Source organism: Rutilus rutilus (assembly GCF_951802725.1).
Source record: "Rutilus rutilus genome assembly, chromosome: 10".
NCBI lineage: Eukaryota > Metazoa > Chordata > Actinopteri > Cypriniformes > Leuciscidae > Rutilus > Rutilus rutilus.
Window position 1 is genome coordinate 8,615,056 of NC_140215.1, and position 17,789 is coordinate 8,632,844.

At 44.3% G+C, this 17,789-nt stretch overlaps 1 protein-coding gene across 1 annotated transcript in view; it reads right to left on the reverse strand.

Moving 5' to 3' along the window:
* Nucleotides 1-10,459: 10,459 nt before the first annotated feature.
* spegb (striated muscle enriched protein kinase b) overlaps nt 10,460-17,789 on the reverse strand; it is a 75,905-nt gene continuing 68,575 nt past the window's right edge. The window contains exons 36-41 of the mRNA XM_084420590.1: nt 16,631-17,360; nt 15,511-15,750; nt 15,094-15,317; nt 14,708-14,783; nt 14,282-14,431; nt 10,460-13,242 (exon numbers count right to left, since the gene is read on the reverse strand). Of these exons, the coding sequence (XP_084276716.1) occupies nt 13,014-13,242; nt 14,282-14,431; nt 14,708-14,783; nt 15,094-15,317; nt 15,511-15,750; nt 16,631-17,360 (1,649 nt within the window). The 3' untranslated portion in view covers nt 10,460-13,013. The remainder of the gene's footprint in view (nt 13,243-14,281; nt 14,432-14,707; nt 14,784-15,093; nt 15,318-15,510; nt 15,751-16,630; nt 17,361-17,789) is intronic.

Sequence of the window (17,789 nt, forward strand, 5' to 3'; positions counted from 1 at the left end):
TAATAGGCTACACATTTGCATATATGATACAGTAGGTTTTATATAGCCCAGTTAAAGAGGTCTTCAGCAAGCCATTTATTTTAGTAGGCCTATAGTGACATGCTGTAGAGGCATCAATCCATTGAAGACAAAGGACACACTTTGAAGTATATAAACCACACAAGAGAGAAGAGAACTTGTGTCTCTAACTGCTCAGAGGACATTATACTTCCCAGAATCTGCTGGCTAAGTGTATTTGATGGTCAGGAAAGTAGCCTATTGGTGTCTCGCTGAAACAGCCACAACAGAGAGGTTACAGGGCAAAATACAACCAATTAGGTCAATAAGAGACATCAAAGTCAGTATGAAATGCAAGTTGCGTCTTTTCTTCCCAATTGTGACGATCTGAGTGAAAGAGCTTCTCAAAGAAGAAAAAAATGTAGGTTGGGACTTGCTTTTGTCCATCGGGAACAGATTAGATGGTTGTGGTTTGCTATTGGTCAATGTCATGTGAGTGACAGGTTGTCCCGCCCTCGTGCCAGTAAACACGTCATCAGAGAAGAGATGTCGCTGCAAGAGGGAGGGTAGTCATTTTGATTAAAGGTTATGAGGGCATGTGAATAAAAAAAAAAAAAAAAAAAAAAAAAAAATGCATGGATAAATCATTTATAATAAATGAAAAAAAACAAGAATTTTCCATTTTGATTTCATGGTGACATGAGTTTGCATATAGATGAACATATCTCTGCCTAGGTCATCCAAGATGGCTGAACACATGACCAGGGCCACAACATCAGGATCCTCAAAAACATGTGTTCTTAGCCCATCCTTCAGCTGTTTCCTATCCTTTGACAAGAGGATGAAGGGGCCTGGAAAGACACTGCACTGAACTCCAGCAGAACCATATCTTTCAGTTCCTGCAGACACATTGGAGGGCCTTTTTTGTTGCAGCTCTTTCTTTAATTGAACAGACAATGGTACACATTCATGCAGACGACAAATCAAAGGTCAGCTGTTACATGCAGCTGAGCCACACAGTATTAAATAGAGCTCTGTCTATATCCGATTGTGACTCACCAATGCTCTTGCTATGAAGCTTGGATGTGGATTGTTTCTTCTTAGACTTGAGGGTCATTCATGTTTAAAGGGCATCCTGGAAGTGCTGCTGCTGCCTTTGGACTGACAGATTTGACTGGAGAAATCTTGAAAATTAAACTGCAAACTGTTTCATCTATGTCAAAATGTTTATGACATACTGAAAAGGGATCTGATCATGGGTTTTTGATAGTGTGTGAGATTGTAATGATGATTTACTAACACAACAAGTTAGCTAGCAGTCAATTAGCTTTAAATGATTACAAAAGAAGTTGATTGTTTCTAAATTAGGTTTTTATATGTATATTCAAGAATTTGGGGTCAGTGAGATTTTTTTCATTTTTTGGGAAAGAAATTCATATTTTTATTCAGCTAGCATGCATTAAATTGATCCAAAGTGAGAGTAAATACATTTATAAAGTTACAAAATATTTCTATTTAAAATAAATGCTGTTCTTTTTGATCTTTCTATTGATCAAAGAGTCTTGACATTTTTTTATTACATTCTCCACAAAAATATTAAGCAGCACAACTGTTAACAGCATTACTAATAAGAACCAATGTTTCTTGAGCATATTAGAATGATTTCTGAAGTATCATGTGACACTGATGGCTTGATGGCTGTTCTGTCAAACCTTCGTCGTCGGTTAGGAACTTGGGTGTGCTCTTTGATATCAATCTTTCATTTGAAAGTCACATTTCTAGTATCTGTAAAACCGCATTCTTCCATCTTAAAAATGTATCAAATTACTTCATATGCTCTCAATGAAAAATGCAGAACAATTAGTTCATACGTTCATGACCTCAAGGCTAGATTATTGTAATGCTCTACTGGGTGGTTGCCCTGCATGCTTAATAAATAAACTCTGTCTGGTCCAAAGCGCAGCAGCTAGAGTTCTTACTAGAACCTGGAAGTATGACCTTATTATCCCCGTTCTGTCAACACTGCATTGGCTCCCTATTAAACATTGTATGCATTTTTAAATATTGCTGATTACTTACAAAGCACTAAATGATTTAGCTCCCCAGTACGTGAGTGAGCTCTTAACGCATTATAGTCCTTCACGTCTATTGATCTCAAAATTTCGGCCAGTTGATAATACCTAGAATATCAAAATCGACTTTTAGATCCTTTTCCTATTTAGCACCAAAACTCTGGAATAGTCTTCCTAACATTGTCCGGGAAGCAGACACACTCTGTCAGTTCAAATCTAGACTAAAAACACATCTCTTTGACCTAGCATACACATAACACATTATAAACTTCTATAATTCAATGTTAGGCTGCATAGATTAGTCAAGCCGGAACTGGGAACACTTCCCATAAATCCTGATGTACTTGTTACATCATAAGAAGGATGGCATCTACACTAATATTAGTCTCTCTGTTTATCCGAGGTTTACCGCAGTCCGCCGGATCCAGGCCGGATCCAGATCTGATGTAGGACCTGCGCCTGGACGTGACAACAACGCAGTCATTGAAGTGTGACTAGTCTCTCCCCTGTGAAGGCCTCCTTCCCTTTACCTCTGTACAGATAAAACAAAGTCCAAAAAATTTCAGTTCACATGGCTACTCGGAAGCGATAAATAATTCTGTATTATAAAGGTTTAAGGCCAGACAAGTAATTTGTTTAGGTCAATTTGTAAAGAAAGACTACACGTCTGCGCAAATATATATTCAAACACGCAAATCTATAGACTGAACACGTAATACGCATGTGCACGCCGTCAGCGTTTTCACAGGTTTGCATTTTTGAAGCTTGCGCAGAGATAAAAAAAAATATATATATATTTTTTCTTCAAGACCTGTTCCTTGGAACCTATTTCAAGGTTTGGGTTCTCGAGCCACCAGGCACTGTTGTTGTGAGAATGAGTGGGCCGGAGCACATTAAGGGTTTTAGCGGCCCCTGAGTTAATAACTAATTATCTTTGCAACGGAAGTGAATCAATCAAAACAAACTTTAGCTGGACAATAACTTTATTCTAGAGCTGCTGTAAAGCCAAAACAATCTTTGTTACTTTAATTTCCTATCACTGTAAAGCTGCTTTAAAAGCGCTATATAAATGGTGACTTGACTTGACTGAAGAATGGAGTAATGATGCTGAAAATTCAGCTTTTTCATTACATGTTGTAATGATGTAAACATGTTGTAATGTTAAAATGTCTTAAATTACAAATCAGTTTATTTTAAATTGTAATGATATTTCACAAGATTACTGTATTTTAGATCACATAAATTCAGTAGCCTATTGGTTAGCATAAGAGACTTCTTGCTCAAATTCTTAGCTCAAACTTTTGAACGGTAGTGTGCATCAAAATTATTGTTCTTTAAAAAGCTTTATGTGAGGCTAATGAACAAAATCAACTAATACTCAACCTGAAGAAGTACTTTGACCTTTACTTCTACTCAGGATCCAGCAAATGTCCAGTTGTCCTCCTATTGTGCCTGAGTTCTCTTACGAGAGGTTCTCTCGTATTGCGTAAGCTAGCTTACGCTGCGGGAAAGTCTCCTTTCACGAGATACTGAAGCCAAAAATTATCCTAATTTTTTAAACTTTGTCAACGCAGTGCGGCAGCCTGCAGATCTAGGGCAAGCGAATCGCGTGCCCATTGGCTGCTCTGCGGCAACTGCAGCAGCCTATGGCTGAGCCTTGCGCGTGACGTCACGTCCAATGAGCGCGCTTGGCGCGCTTAGTGCGTCACAGCCCGTCATTAGGGGTGTGGCTTAGAGTATATAAGCAAGGAACAGAGGCTGCTTCGCTGATTTCTGTCTCTTCAGCGAAGCTCTTCGCATCGCTGATCTCCGAGGAAGCCGCCGTTGAATCCAGCGACCAGCACGCCGAGGATCTCAGCCTGAGGACGCCGGCCGCTCGCCGCCTTCAGCCTTCCCTGCCTGCTGCGCCATCCGGCACTTATATCCTTTTTCTGCTCTGTTTTGTGTGTGTGTGTGTCCGCCGCGACACACTTGCATCTAAAAGAGCGCGAGGCGTTGTTTCAAATGCCTCGCACATCCTGTGGCTCGTGCAGAGCCTCGCTCAGCGACGGAGACCGCCACGTGCTGTGCGCTCTCTGCCTGGGTTTTGACCACGCTGTTCGCGCTCTCTCCGAGGGCGGCTGCGAACAGTGTGAAGATTTACCGATGTCGACCCTACGGGCTCGACTCGCTAAATTCGAAGACACTCCATCTTCCCCGGCCGCTTCTTCCGGGCCACGAAAGAAAAAGCGTCGCTCTCAAAGGCCGCCGGAACTGGACGCTACAGCTGAGCGCTCGCCGGAACCCCTCCCGCGAGCCTCGCTCTCTCCTTCCCCCCCACCCTTCTCCGACGCGCAGCGGCCGGCCACTGCCCGCACTGCCGTCGCCCTGGGGGATGATGCAGATGATGCCGCTGACAGCTGCTCTCTGCTCGCGTCTGACAGCGAGGAGTGGTCGGGCTCTCACCGCTCCGCCCCCTCTACTCTGGAGTCTTCTCGAACCCGCGCTAGTGTTGACGCGGAGCTTCTCCGCCTCCTCACTTTAGCGGTCGAGAGAATGGGACTGGATTGGTCTCCACCTAAGGAGCCGGAGCCCAATCGCCTTGACGGGTTTTTTCTGCCTAGCCGCCGCCCTGCGCCTGCCTCTAGGTCAGCACCCTTCCTGCCTGAGCTCCACGCCGAGCTCTCTAAGTCCTGGAACGCTCCGTTCTCCACCAGACTCCGCTCGCCAGTCTCCTCGGCTCTCTCCCAGGTGGACGGAGCCGCCGAGAACGGCTATAACGGCATCCCCGCCGTTGAGGATGCTGTGGCAACGCACCTTTGCCCGCCGTCTGCTAGATGGCGCTCAAAGTCTGCCCTGCCGTCTAAAGCCTGCAGGACCACTTCAGCTCTCGCCGGCCGCGCTTTCGCCGCCTCCGGCCAGGCTGCTTCCGCCCTGCACTCAATGGCTATTCTTCAGATCCTTCAAGCCGACCTCCTCCGTGAACTGGACGAGAAGGGCTCGGATCAGTCTGCCTTTACCGATCTCCGCAGCGCTACGGATCTCGCGCTGAGCGCTACCAAGACCGCTGCTCAAGCCATCGGCAGATCCATGGCCGCGCTCACCGTCATCGACAGACATCTATGGTTGACGCTCGCGGACATGAGTGAGTCAGAGCGCGCTGTGTTTCTGAACGCACCACTCTCGCCCACCGGCCTCTTTGGCCCTGCGGTCAACGGAATTGTGGATCGGTTCTCTGAGGTACAGAAGGCGTCGCAGGCGATGGACCTCTTCCTGCCCCGCCGTTCGAGCTCAGCCACAGGCCGCCCTCAAACTCAGCCTCCTGTGCGCAGCTCTAACCAGCGCTCTTCCAGGCCCCCCAACGCTTCGCAGCGGCGCCAGGGCAATCGCCCCAGGTCGCGCTCGACCAGCCGTCACAGACCGCCGCCCCCACGGGGCCCGCGGTCCAAGATCGCGTTGAAGCCCGAGCCCGCAAAGTCCTCCTAGCATCCGCAAGGAGGAAAAGATGGTTGAGTCCCGCTACGGCCGGACCGCCATCAAAACGCACAGCTCTGTCAGTCCCCTATGTTCAGGCTACTGCAGCAGCACACACCGCAGCCAACGAGCCAGTAATTACACTCGCTCGCCTGCACACAAACGCCGTTTTCACGGCGACCCAGATAAATCTCAAAAAGAGTATAAGTGCTTTAAGTGTAGAAAATGTGCCCACACCCATGTGCTCACTGCTTCACACAAGTGCAATCCCCATGGTAACGCGCCCAGAGCGCTCTCTCATAAAGCGGCCTCACACCGCTCGAGCACTAAATGTAGTAAAAGTGCCCACACTTCCGTGCTCACAACTACTCGCTGCTCGCTCTGTCACTCAGTTACCTCAAATTGTTACGGCTCAAGCCGCAGGGGTTTTAAGTGTAGAAAAAGTGCCCACTCCCGTGTGCTCACTGCCTCACACAGACCAGGTTCCCATGGCAACGCGTCCAGAGCGCTATCTCTTAAAGCGGAAACTTTCCGCTCGAGCATCAAGTGTAGGAAATGTGCCCACAGCCCTGTGCTCACACCTGCCCACTGCCCGCTCTGCCAGACAGGTTGCAAACCTCATAAAGCCCCCAAACACTGGCCGTGTCATAAGTGCATATCCCGCGCCAGCTCACGAGCACGCGCGCCCACTTTCAGACACCATAATCCCCACGCCGCCCTCGCGCCTGGGTTGTTTGACAGCAGTTCACGCTCCATCGTCCGAGATCGAGCTACTAAATTCTGCACAGTCGGCCAGCCCTGTTCTTCTGCCCTCGTGTCCGAGCATCGGCGGCGCGCGCGCCGCCCCGTCTTCTCTGATACAGGTTCCCCATCCCGCGCAACGCGGCGATCTGAACCCAGAGACCATTCGACCCCTAGCTATGCATGCAAAAGCATGGGAGGCTATTCAGGGCGCGTCAGAATGGGTGCTCAACACCATAAGACACGGTTATTCGCTCCAATTTGCTCGTCGCCCTCCGCGCTTTACTAGCGCAGACGGAAACGAAAGTGAGTTTGGAAACAGCACACCTGCTTCAAGCAGAGATAACAAAGCTGCTGCGAAAAGGGGCCATAGAACAGGTGCATCCTTCTCTGAGCGAGTCAGGCTTTTACAGCCGTTACTTCCTCGTTCCCAAGAAGGACGGAGCATTAAGACCTATTTTAGATCTGAGACATCTGAACAAAGCCCTCATGAGACGGCCGTTCAGGATGATTACAACCAGACAGATCCTCGCGCAAATTCGCCCAGGAGACTGGTTTATCTCTCTCGATCTGAAGGACGCTTATTTCCAGATCCAGATAACTCCCCGTCACAGGCCATTTTTGAGATTCGCCTTCGACGGTCGAGCTTATCAATACACAGTCCTGCCGTTCGGCCTGTCTTTAGCACCCCGTACATTTACGAAATGCATGGACACGGCTCTCGCTCCCCTGAGGAGTCAGGGAATGCGAATTCTGAACTACTTGGACGATTGGCTCGTTCTAGCGCAGTCAGAGACAGAACTTATGTCTCACAGAACAGCGCTACTCGACCACCTGGAGGTTTTGGGTCTAGCGGTCAACTGGACAAAGAGCTCGCTCTCGCCCCGGCAGTCGATTTCCTTTCTCGGAATAGAACTGGACTCGGTGGCGATGACGGCCAGATTGACGGAGCAGCGCGCGCGCCGCATCCAGCGCCTCGCTGCATCCTTCAAAGAAGGCAACCGGGTTCCCCTGAAGGCATTTCAGCGCATTCTGGGGCATATGGCCTCAGCTGCAGCAGTGCTTCAGTTGGGTTTACTGCGCATGCGCCCGCTTCAACGCTGGCTGAGAACGCGCGTATCCCATCGAGCCTGGGCGACCGGCGGCTCGCTAATCAGAGTGACTCAGGTCTGTGTCTCAGCCCTGCAGCCCTGGCTAGCAGCCGAATGGTATCACACGGGAGTGAATATGGGAGTGGTCTCACACCGGAAAGTTGTCTCTACAGACGCGTCCAACCTAGGTTGGGGAGCGCTCTTCGAAGGCAGACCGGTCTTTGGCCACTGGTCAGACCAGGAGAATCTCCTACACATAAACTGTCTAGAGATGCTCGCGGTCGAGAAAGCGCTCATGCACTTCCTCCCTTTCCTCCGTGGTCACCATGTTCTAGTCCGCACGGACAACACTTCAGTAGTGGCCTATGTGAACCGCCAGGGCGGTGTCAGATCAAAGCAACTCTGCGCCCTGACGGAACGCCTCCTCGTATGGGCTCAGCACTCTCTGCGCTCTCTGAGAGCATCGCATGTGCCTGGCCATCTGAACGAGGGCCCCGACAGACTGTCCAGGGACAACGTTCCCCCTGGGGAGTGGTCTCTACACCCTCAAACAGTCCAGTCGCTGTGGCGCCGCTTTGGCAGAGCGAAAGTCGACCTCTTGCGTCAATAGACAACGCACACTGCCCAGCGTTCTTTTCAAAGAGCGAGGACGCGCTGGCCCAGTCTTGGCCCAGCGGCCCGCTATATGCGTTTCCGCCAGTCTCTCTGCTGCCTCAGGTCATCGAGAGAGTCAGGAAAGCGCGCCACACAGTGCTCCTCATAGCCCCGTTCTGGGAGAACCAAGCTTGGTTCCCGGAACTCATACAATTGGCAGACTCAGCCCCCTGGCCGATTCCGGTGCGGAGAGACCTTCTCTCTCAAGCCCGCGGCTCGATTTGGCATCCCCACCCAGAGCACTGGTCTCTGCATGCGTGGAGCCTCAACAACTACATGCTGATCTACCAGAAGGGGTGATGAACACGATCATACAATCTAGAGCCCCCTCCACGAGGCGGCTCTACACGTCTAAATGGTCTGTGTTTAACAAATGGTGCACTACCAAAGGGCTCAATCCACAGACATGTGGGGTCTCGCAAGTATTGTGTTTCCTTCAAGAGCTACTGGACGCGGGCAGGTCCCCCTCCACGCTCAAAGTCTATGTCGCGGCCATTTCAGCGCTCTCTGTGTCAGAGCCGGGCCGCGCATTAGGAAGGAACGAGTTGGTCATCCGCTTCCTTAGAGGAGCGAGGAGGATGAACCCCCCGCGACCCCCTTCGGTTCCTATGTGGGATCTTTCACTGGTCTTAGACGCACTGAAAGCACATCCCTTTGAACCTTTAGAAACTGTGGATATGAAATACCTCACGCTCAAAACCGTTTTTCTGATAGCACTGTCTTCAGTAAAACGTGTGGGAGACCTTCACGCGTTATCCACTAACGCTGCGTGCCTCGAGTTCGGACCTAATGACTCTAAAGTTATTCTCAGACCGAGGCATGGGTACGTCCCAAAAATTTTGGGCACTCCCTTCAGAGCGCAGGTCATTTCCCTCTCAGCCCTGCCGATTACTGGCTGCGAGGCAGATAGTCACCTCCTCTGCCCAGTTAGGGCGCTGAGAAGCTATATTTCGCGCTCCGCCGCCTTCAGGCAATCAGAGCAGCTTTTTGTTTCGTTTGGCGGGCGCACCAAGGGTCTCGCCGCCTCGAAACACACTCTGTCCAGATGGATAGTCGATGCTATCGCAGCTGCTTACGCATCTAAAAACCTGCAGTGCCCCTTGGGCATTCGGGCACACTCCACCAGAGGCATGGCCTCATCGTGGGCGTGGTCCAGTGGGATTCCCATTCATGACATTTGTGCAGCGGCGGGCTGGGCCTCCCCCTCCACATTTGTTAGGTTTTACAACCTGGAAGTTCCCGCTTTGCAGGCCAAAGTGCTATCAGTCTAAGTCTCGCGTAAGCCAGCCCACTGTCTGTGCGCGGGCTACGCTGCTGATTTAGCTCTACTGGTTGAGCTACACTATATGGAAGTGTTAGTTGGACCGGCTGTGCCGCTCCCTGCCCCATATTATGTGCTTGTGTACTGTGGTATCTGGCCGCCCAGCTCCGTTTCGCGTTCCCTGGGCTTCCCACGGGATTCATTCAGGATGCTGGGCGCGCGCACGGCGTTGACAAAGGTGTTCCCGCAGCGTAAGCTAGCTTACGCAATACGAGAGAACCTCTCGTAAGAGAACGTACTCGGTTACTAACGTAACCTCTGTTCTCTCTAGAGAGGGAACGAGTATTGCGTAACCCGCCGTGCTCTCGCCACGAGCTCATTTTCGCTTCATGCGACAGAAACCAGCGAAGCAGCCTCTGTTCCTTGCTTATATACTCTAAGCCACACCCCTAATGACGGGCTGTGACGCACTAAGCGCGCCAAGCGCGCTCATTGGACGTGACGTCACGCGCAAGGCTCAGCCATAGGCTGCTGCAGTTGCCGCAGAGCAGCCAATGGGCACGCGATTCGCTTGCCCTAGGTCTGCAGGCTGCCGCACTGCGTTGACAAAGTTTAAAAAATTAGGATAATTTTTGGCTTCAGTATCTCGTGAAAGGAGACTTTCCCGCAGCGTAAGCTAGCTTACGCAATACTCGTTCCCTCTCTAGAGAGAACAGAGGTTACGTTAGTAACCGAGTACGTTTTATAAATACAGAGTACTCAAGTTTGAGACTACATCTGCCTGCCTGTGTATCTTTATTTTAGAGATGACATACTGAGGTTAAAAGATCAACAAGTGTTCTAGAGTAAGCAGTTGTGCTGTATAGTCAACCTGTAATGAAAACAACCCTAAGGCTGAGCATTACACTGTGAGCTGATAGAGTCAGATGTGAAACATCAATGGTCCAAAATAAAATAGCGCACATGTAAAAAGCTTGAGAGTCCTTACATTTGGATTGGCTTCACTTGAACACATGAATGTAGTGTGAGTTAATGGCCCGTTTATGGAGTCCAACTACATCTGGTGAAATGTGTATGTTATTGTTCTAAAGTGTCTCGTAATGACATTTAGACATTTCCACTTTGTAATATGCACTTAGAGACACTGAAATGACTGGAATAATAACAATAAATTAATGTAGTCTGTTGAGTATTGCTGACAGCTGATTTTATTCATGAAAAGTCATGGTTTCGACATATACACACTTCATTCTACTGTAAAACATTCATATTATCTCCACATTGTCACTGTTTTAGTGCAACATAATTCATTCCAGAAAAGCTTGATTTAGTTTCACATTAAAGGGTTGCTCGGCATGACTGAAAGAGTAGTAAACACACACACACAAATGAAATAATATAAAACCTTATTCACAACAACACATTGAGTCTGAATTTTTTCTCTGTTTTAGTTTTCGCACCATAATATATTTGAAACTAGAAGCTTGAACAATTTGAATAACCCAAGTTAAAACAAATAATAAACAAATTGGATAGAAGCAAAAACCCAATGTTGGCGTTTATGCAAAGTGCTGGAAAACAGAAGAGCATTTGCACTGAATTAGTTCTGCAATGAAAACTAAGCAAACAAGCTATTTACTGTATAATCCAAGCCAATATTTATGTATGTGATAGAAGGTCAAAGGTGTTCACTTGCTGTGTGTGGACAGATGAGGTCACGATAGGACTGTGCTAAAAACAATGAGAACATTACCGCAGCTTTCCCACACCTTTTGACCAATGGATTTCCATGTATTTTCCTGTTGTCTCTGATCACTGGATAAGGAGGTTTAAAATTACTTTATGGAAATGTTACCACAAAGAGCATTTTCTAGCCAATGAAATATTTCCGAGTTGAGCATAACAGGGCAAATTCATATTCACAGTAGTTTTTTTTTTTTTTTTTTCATGAATGTGGGACCCTGATGCTATTTTCATTTCTTTCACTTTGTTTCGCAAGTTATAGGTTTGTTTGCTGTAAATGTGAATATGATTTTTTTTTTTTTTTTGGATGTGAATTATTCATTTGTCCATTAGATAAATTAACAACTAAACAAAACAAACAAATAAAAAATAAATCAAGCACTGATTCTGTGACTATGTTCACCAAACAGGATGCAAACTGTTCAAAAATAAATCCAAATAATACAAACTATGTAAATCAAATCAAGATCAACACCCGTTCATAGTTTCAAATAAAAATAAAATTCTTTTTAGACATATTTCTCCATGTGTAAAGTTGAAGAATACATGTTCTGCTTTTGATCATTCATTAAAAGTCATTAAAAAAAATCTCAGATTTTTTTGGACGATACATTTGATATCTTAATATAGTTTAGATATTTTGGATGATTTAGATCAAAACAAGATATTTTTCAAATGACCAAAGATAGTGAAAATCATTCAACCATAAAGTTACTTTCATTCATGGGTATAAGCGAATCTTTCAGCAAAAACTTTCAAAATAATATACTACACTAAAGATTCTCATAAACATTCAACGCTGCAGCTAATGTATGTTTAATAACATATTCTAGTCCCTTTAGGAAAAAAAATGGCACTTCTCTGAGACATCTCCATTCCATCCATGCATTACAAGTTCACTAGTTTCCAGGCACATCTCGAATCAGCCGATCTCTACATAAACAACTTTGGCCGTTATACCATCCTCCTGCATTCACAAAGGACTGAGTTTTCTCTGGAAACCAATGGTGCTGCCGATACGCTATGAAGAGGAATTTGTACCGATGCATGCTGTATGCTACTGTATGCACTGAAATCTGCGATATATAATACATTCCTGGTGTTAAACGCAAAGACTTCAACATATCAAAAGTTGAATCCGTTAAGTGTCAGTGAAAACCAAACCGTGTGTGCTTTAATGAACTGGGAATTCTTGCAAAAACGTCACTCCCTAAAGCTGTGAGGCCTTTCAATATTACAATAAAGTCAATCCACTTTAGATTAGATCAAAACACTTTAGTAAAAGATAAAAAGCATCTCGTTTGATAACATGATTTCAGTCAATAGGTTTCATATATACTGATAATCACTACAGTATAACAACTGGCAGTAATAAAAGTATTACTTATGCCATAAAAACTAGTTCAAAAAAAGATATACACCATTTTCCACAAATCTCAAGGCCCTGGTTCACAATTGGAAGACACCACGAAAAATACACATTAACATGACATTTTTTTGCGTCGAGTGATGGACTAGTCTTCTTGATTGAGTTTCGTGTATGAAATACAGTCACTCTTCTCAACCAGGATGGGTCCAAGTTCCTGACTACTTGCCAGAGATGCAATGCTGAGAACTGCTAAAATAGGTTTGTCAAAAAGTCATAGGAAAGAAGTGTAGGACGGGAGGAGCTTAAAGTAAGGACAACACAACTGCACTGTGCATGCTGGCCACAGCTAACGGAGGGTAATGCACTGAAATCCATTACGCTTTTGGACGCCAGGTTTTGTGTGTGTATGTGTGTGTGTGTGTGTGTGTGTGTGTTTCAGGTGGCGTAAACTCTGTGGCGAGGCCAGAAGATTCTGTGCTTTATCTGCGTACACACACACACCGCACATTTAGCGGCCCCCTAAGGGCCCACCAAGGGCTGGGATGTCCTGAGGCTGTGTCTCTCTCTGTCCATATCCTGGAGAACCCCGGAGCCGTCTCGTCATCTCTCTGGAGGACGTCCAGTGGTGGAGCTCACTGAGAGATGGGCGCTGCAGGGCTGGACGGGGTTTGTGGAGTGCTCTGGTAGGAACGCAGAAGGACTTTGTGCTTTGTTGCCACCTCTGCCCTGACCTGCTGCTGCTGCTCCAGGAACTCCTTGAGGCGTGTGGTGGTAAATGTGAGAGTCTGTCTCCGCAGTCTCATTAGATAAGCGTCCTGCAGCCAGGAGTTGTTAAAGCAGTCCTTAATGGTAGGACGGGCCCTGAAACACAGACAAAAACAGGAATCAGTCAACATCAAAGACACATAGCCTGGCCTATCCCGAAAGCTAGAGATGTGTCCCAAATGACGCAATATACACTATGTGCTCAACCGTGTAGTGTATGGGCCGTATACGTTTATTTTGTCTTTCAGCATCGGAGTCTGATAGCCCACCCCCCCTCCACTACGTTATTAAAGCTGCGACAGTTGAGTGAATGAAGGTAAAATTACAATTTCAAAAATAATACATTTTAAAACACAATTATAATGCAAAAATATCATTTAAAAAAATATTCTTAAAATAATTGAGAAATTACCATAATCCTCAATGGTGATTCTAATTAGATCCTCATTGCTGCTGTAAAATTATTTCTCACATTATTCAATCAAAAATACAGACATTTAAAAAGTAAAAATAATTTTAAAAAAGCAGCAACACTGCTATGATGTATAAATACTTAACATTTTAAATAATATCAGCAATTTTACAACATTTTACAACAGCAATGAGTACCTATTTTCTAAATAATTTATATATATATATATATAAACTTATTATATATGTATATTATTATATAATATAATATATTATTATATTATAATATATTATATAATATATTTTATACATATATACATATATTATGTATATATATATATACACACACACACACACACACACACATATATACTGTATATATATAAATATTAAATATACACTGATAGTTTTTTATTAAAATCCTAATATAAAATATAATATGTATATTCAATTATGTATGAATATTCAAATATTAATATTATAATAATTTAAAATGTATAAGTCTCAATGATTCTCAATGGTGATTCTAATTTGATCCTCACTGTTAAAATGTATTTGACTTTTTTACAGTTATTAGAATTGTGAAGAAAAATGTGTTTAATAGTCACGAGTTTAATGACACAATTCAAAAATTTTTAATGTTCTCCTTTTGATTTTGGCTGAAATTTGACTTGGTCTTGACAGGTTTCTTGCGATTCACACATACAGCCACTGTTTTACTCACCAAGGGTAGCTGCACAGGATCTTTTTGAGGAACAGAGAGGCACTTTGGGACACATTTTGGTAGAGCTTACTGAGGTCAAACTTGGCTGCCTGGATTCTGGCCTCTGTCTCAGCAGGGTCATTCTCTGTAAACGGCAGTCTCCCACTGAGCCTGAATGGTGTACAGCATGACAAAAGCTTCAAGTTATACACTAGAATAGCATTTATGTCAAACATAATCGCAGACACTGACAGCTCACAAGCTCCAGAGAGCTTCTGGAATGTGAAATTGTAACGATTCAAATGCTCCCGCTGACATAAGATTGCTAACTAAATTGGAGGTAACACAGAAAGCACCACACAGCAAAACTGGACATTTAAAGTCAACATAAAATCAAAATAGACTTTGTTTACTTTCCAAGACAGAGTTGCAGTGGACAGCACTCACATGATATAAGTCAATATGCCAATGCTCCAGATGTCAGCTGGTGGACCCACCACATCTCCTTTCAACATCTCAGGGGCTTTGAGTAATCAGCAGAGATTAAAAACACATTAGAAAGAGTACAGAAATGCACAATTACTTAAACGAGAAAGAATGGGATACCATGGGAATATCTAACAAAGAACAACCATACAATATTTTAAAAAGATTACGAATATGATGCAAATAAATAATGTTTGTCCACGTTTGTAACACGACTTAAGACTGTTGAAAGTGTTCTGAGTGGTTGCTAGTGGAGGAGTAGTTAACTAGTGACTCTCTGACTTTTTTTATATTAGCAAGAAAATATTGAAATATATGAAACAATATGTGCAGAAATGTTGTCTTACACATATAGTCTAGTGTTCCAATGGGTGGGCAGAACTGCTTCAGGAACAGTGGATTGAAGGTCTGCGCACTACCAAAATCAATAATCTTAACCACATTCATGTAAGTGACAATGATATTCTCTGGTTTGATATCCAGATGCAGGATTCTCCGGCTGTGCAGGTAGTCCAGACCCTGAAGTATCTGTACGATATATGCCACCACGTCATCCTCTGAGTATCGGAACCTAGGAAGGGAGATAAACAAAGCGTTTCACGATTTCAATTTCAAGCACAATTCTCTGTTCACAACCCCCATACAACTACCCCGTACACCATCAAGTCAAGTGTTTGTGAAGAAGCACACAATGCAAAAAGTGCTGGGGAAGGATTGAAAAGCGGCGACATGAGGACCTAAAGAAGCACGCAGCAGTCTCTGACCTGTCAATCAGACTATAGAGCAGCTCTTTCCCTGAGCAGCACTCAGAGATGAGCACCAGGTAGCGTGGGGTGACGTAGGCCTCATGCAGAGCCATGACCTTCTCGTGGTGGAGGGACTTCAGTATGTCATACTCCTGTAACACGGCCTGCTTGCTCTCAGGCTCATACGGCACAATCTTGGCCATGTACAGGTTACCGGTGGCGTTTTCCCGACACTCTCTGATCACGCCAAAACGACCTCTGTGGTGAAGAAAATGCATGATGATCAATAGCTGTCATTTGTCTTATAATAATAAACTTATTTTTGCAACAAAAAATAATCTGTTTGATAATCTGTAATATAGTGCAAAACATATACATCTTGTCCAAGTGTCCAAATATTTTTTGGGGCCACTGTACAAAAGAACTATGAATTAGTTAAAAAAAATACAGACACACCGTAAGAAAGTATATATATTTATAAATATATATTCTATTTAAAAATAATGAATAATATATATATATTTATATTATAATATAAAATAATATATTTATAATATAAAATAATATATTTATATAATATATATTTTAATATATAATATAATACATATTAATTATTATAAGAAACACACACACACATATATATATATATATATATTTTTTTTTTTTTCACATTTTTCATATTCAAATTCGTTTCATATTCATATTTAAAATTTTGGAGTTCAGTGTTAATTTAATTATATATATATATATATATATATATATATACATATAACACTGAACTCCAAAATTTGAAACAACAATTACGGCAAAAGCTGATTTGCATGATGATACATGATGATCTTGAATGTTAGCTATGAAGTAGTTAACTATTAAGTGAAGGTATAATTGTCCTTTGGTCATGTCTTATCTCACTCAGCAGTTGAACGTGAAAACAGCAGTTACATCAAAAGCTGATTTACATGATGACAGATAGAAGCCAATTATTTATAATGTATTCTAGTACAACATTTATCATGCTATTCTATCATATGGATTACTTACAGCTACTTTTGTATTTGATGTTGCCAAAAAAAAAATACAAAAAGCTCAGACACAATAGGATAAGGTAATATAAAAGTGATCAGTCATTGCACTTTACCTTGCTTTCTCATCCATGAATGTGTAAGGTTTCTGGGGGACACCCTGCCTTAGGGTCAAGTCTCCAGGTTTTCCTATAGGGGTCCTGCGCCCTGTAGGAGTGGCTCGTCCACTTGGGGTCATACGATTGGGTGTGCCAGTACCCTCCCCTACGGGACTCAGACTTGTAACTAACACCACGGGTGGTGACAGGGCAGGAGAAGACGTGTTTGGGATGACTGGGGTCACATGTGCTGTGGTGGTGGCCGGGGCATACATAGGCAATGAGGAGATAGGCTTGCCGATAGCGGGCGGAGGGGACAGCAGTGGAGGTGGGGACATTGGAGGAGTTTGAGATGGAGGAGACACCACATTGACAGGAGTCTGAGGTTTGGGCAGAACGACAGGCGGTGAGGGTTTGGCAGGAGGAGGCTGAGCTGGGGAGGGTTTGGCCACAGTGATGGTCAGAGTGGTCTTCGCTTTGGCAGGAGTAGGAGTAACGGGAGGTGGAGTTCGGACATCAGGCGCAGTCCGATGACTTGGGGGAAGGGCAGCAGGGGAAGGTGTAGTAGCTGACGCAGGAGGAGGCACAGGCTTTACCGGCTGGGCTGTAGAGGGCGCTGAAGTAGCCAGTTTTACTGCAGCAGGCTTCATTGCAGGTAAAGACATGGTAGATGTCACTACTGCTGGTGCAGGAGCCGGAGCTGAAGAAAGCGTTTTGACAACAACTGTTCCACTGGACTTTTGAGGTGCTGTAGAAAAGACTTTGAATTTGAATAACGAAGAAGCATAGATGCATAAGTTCCATTCAAAATTATATTATATTATATTTCACTACTGTACTGTTCAAAAGTTTGACTTTTTTTATATTTTTGAAGTCTCTTTATGCTCACCTAGGTGACACTTGGTGATCAAAAACAGTAATATAGTGAAAATATTGTCACAATTTAAAATAACGTTTTATATTTGAATATATATTTTACAATAAAGCAGAATTTTCAGCATCATTACTCCAGTCTTCAGTCACACGATCCTTCAGAAATCATTCTAATTTGCTGATTTGGTGCTCAAATAACATTTCCTTCTATTGCAAATTTTGAAAACAGTTGCTGCATAATGTTTTTGTGGAAACCATGATATTTGTTTCAGGATTATTTGATGAATATAACAATGTAAAAGTC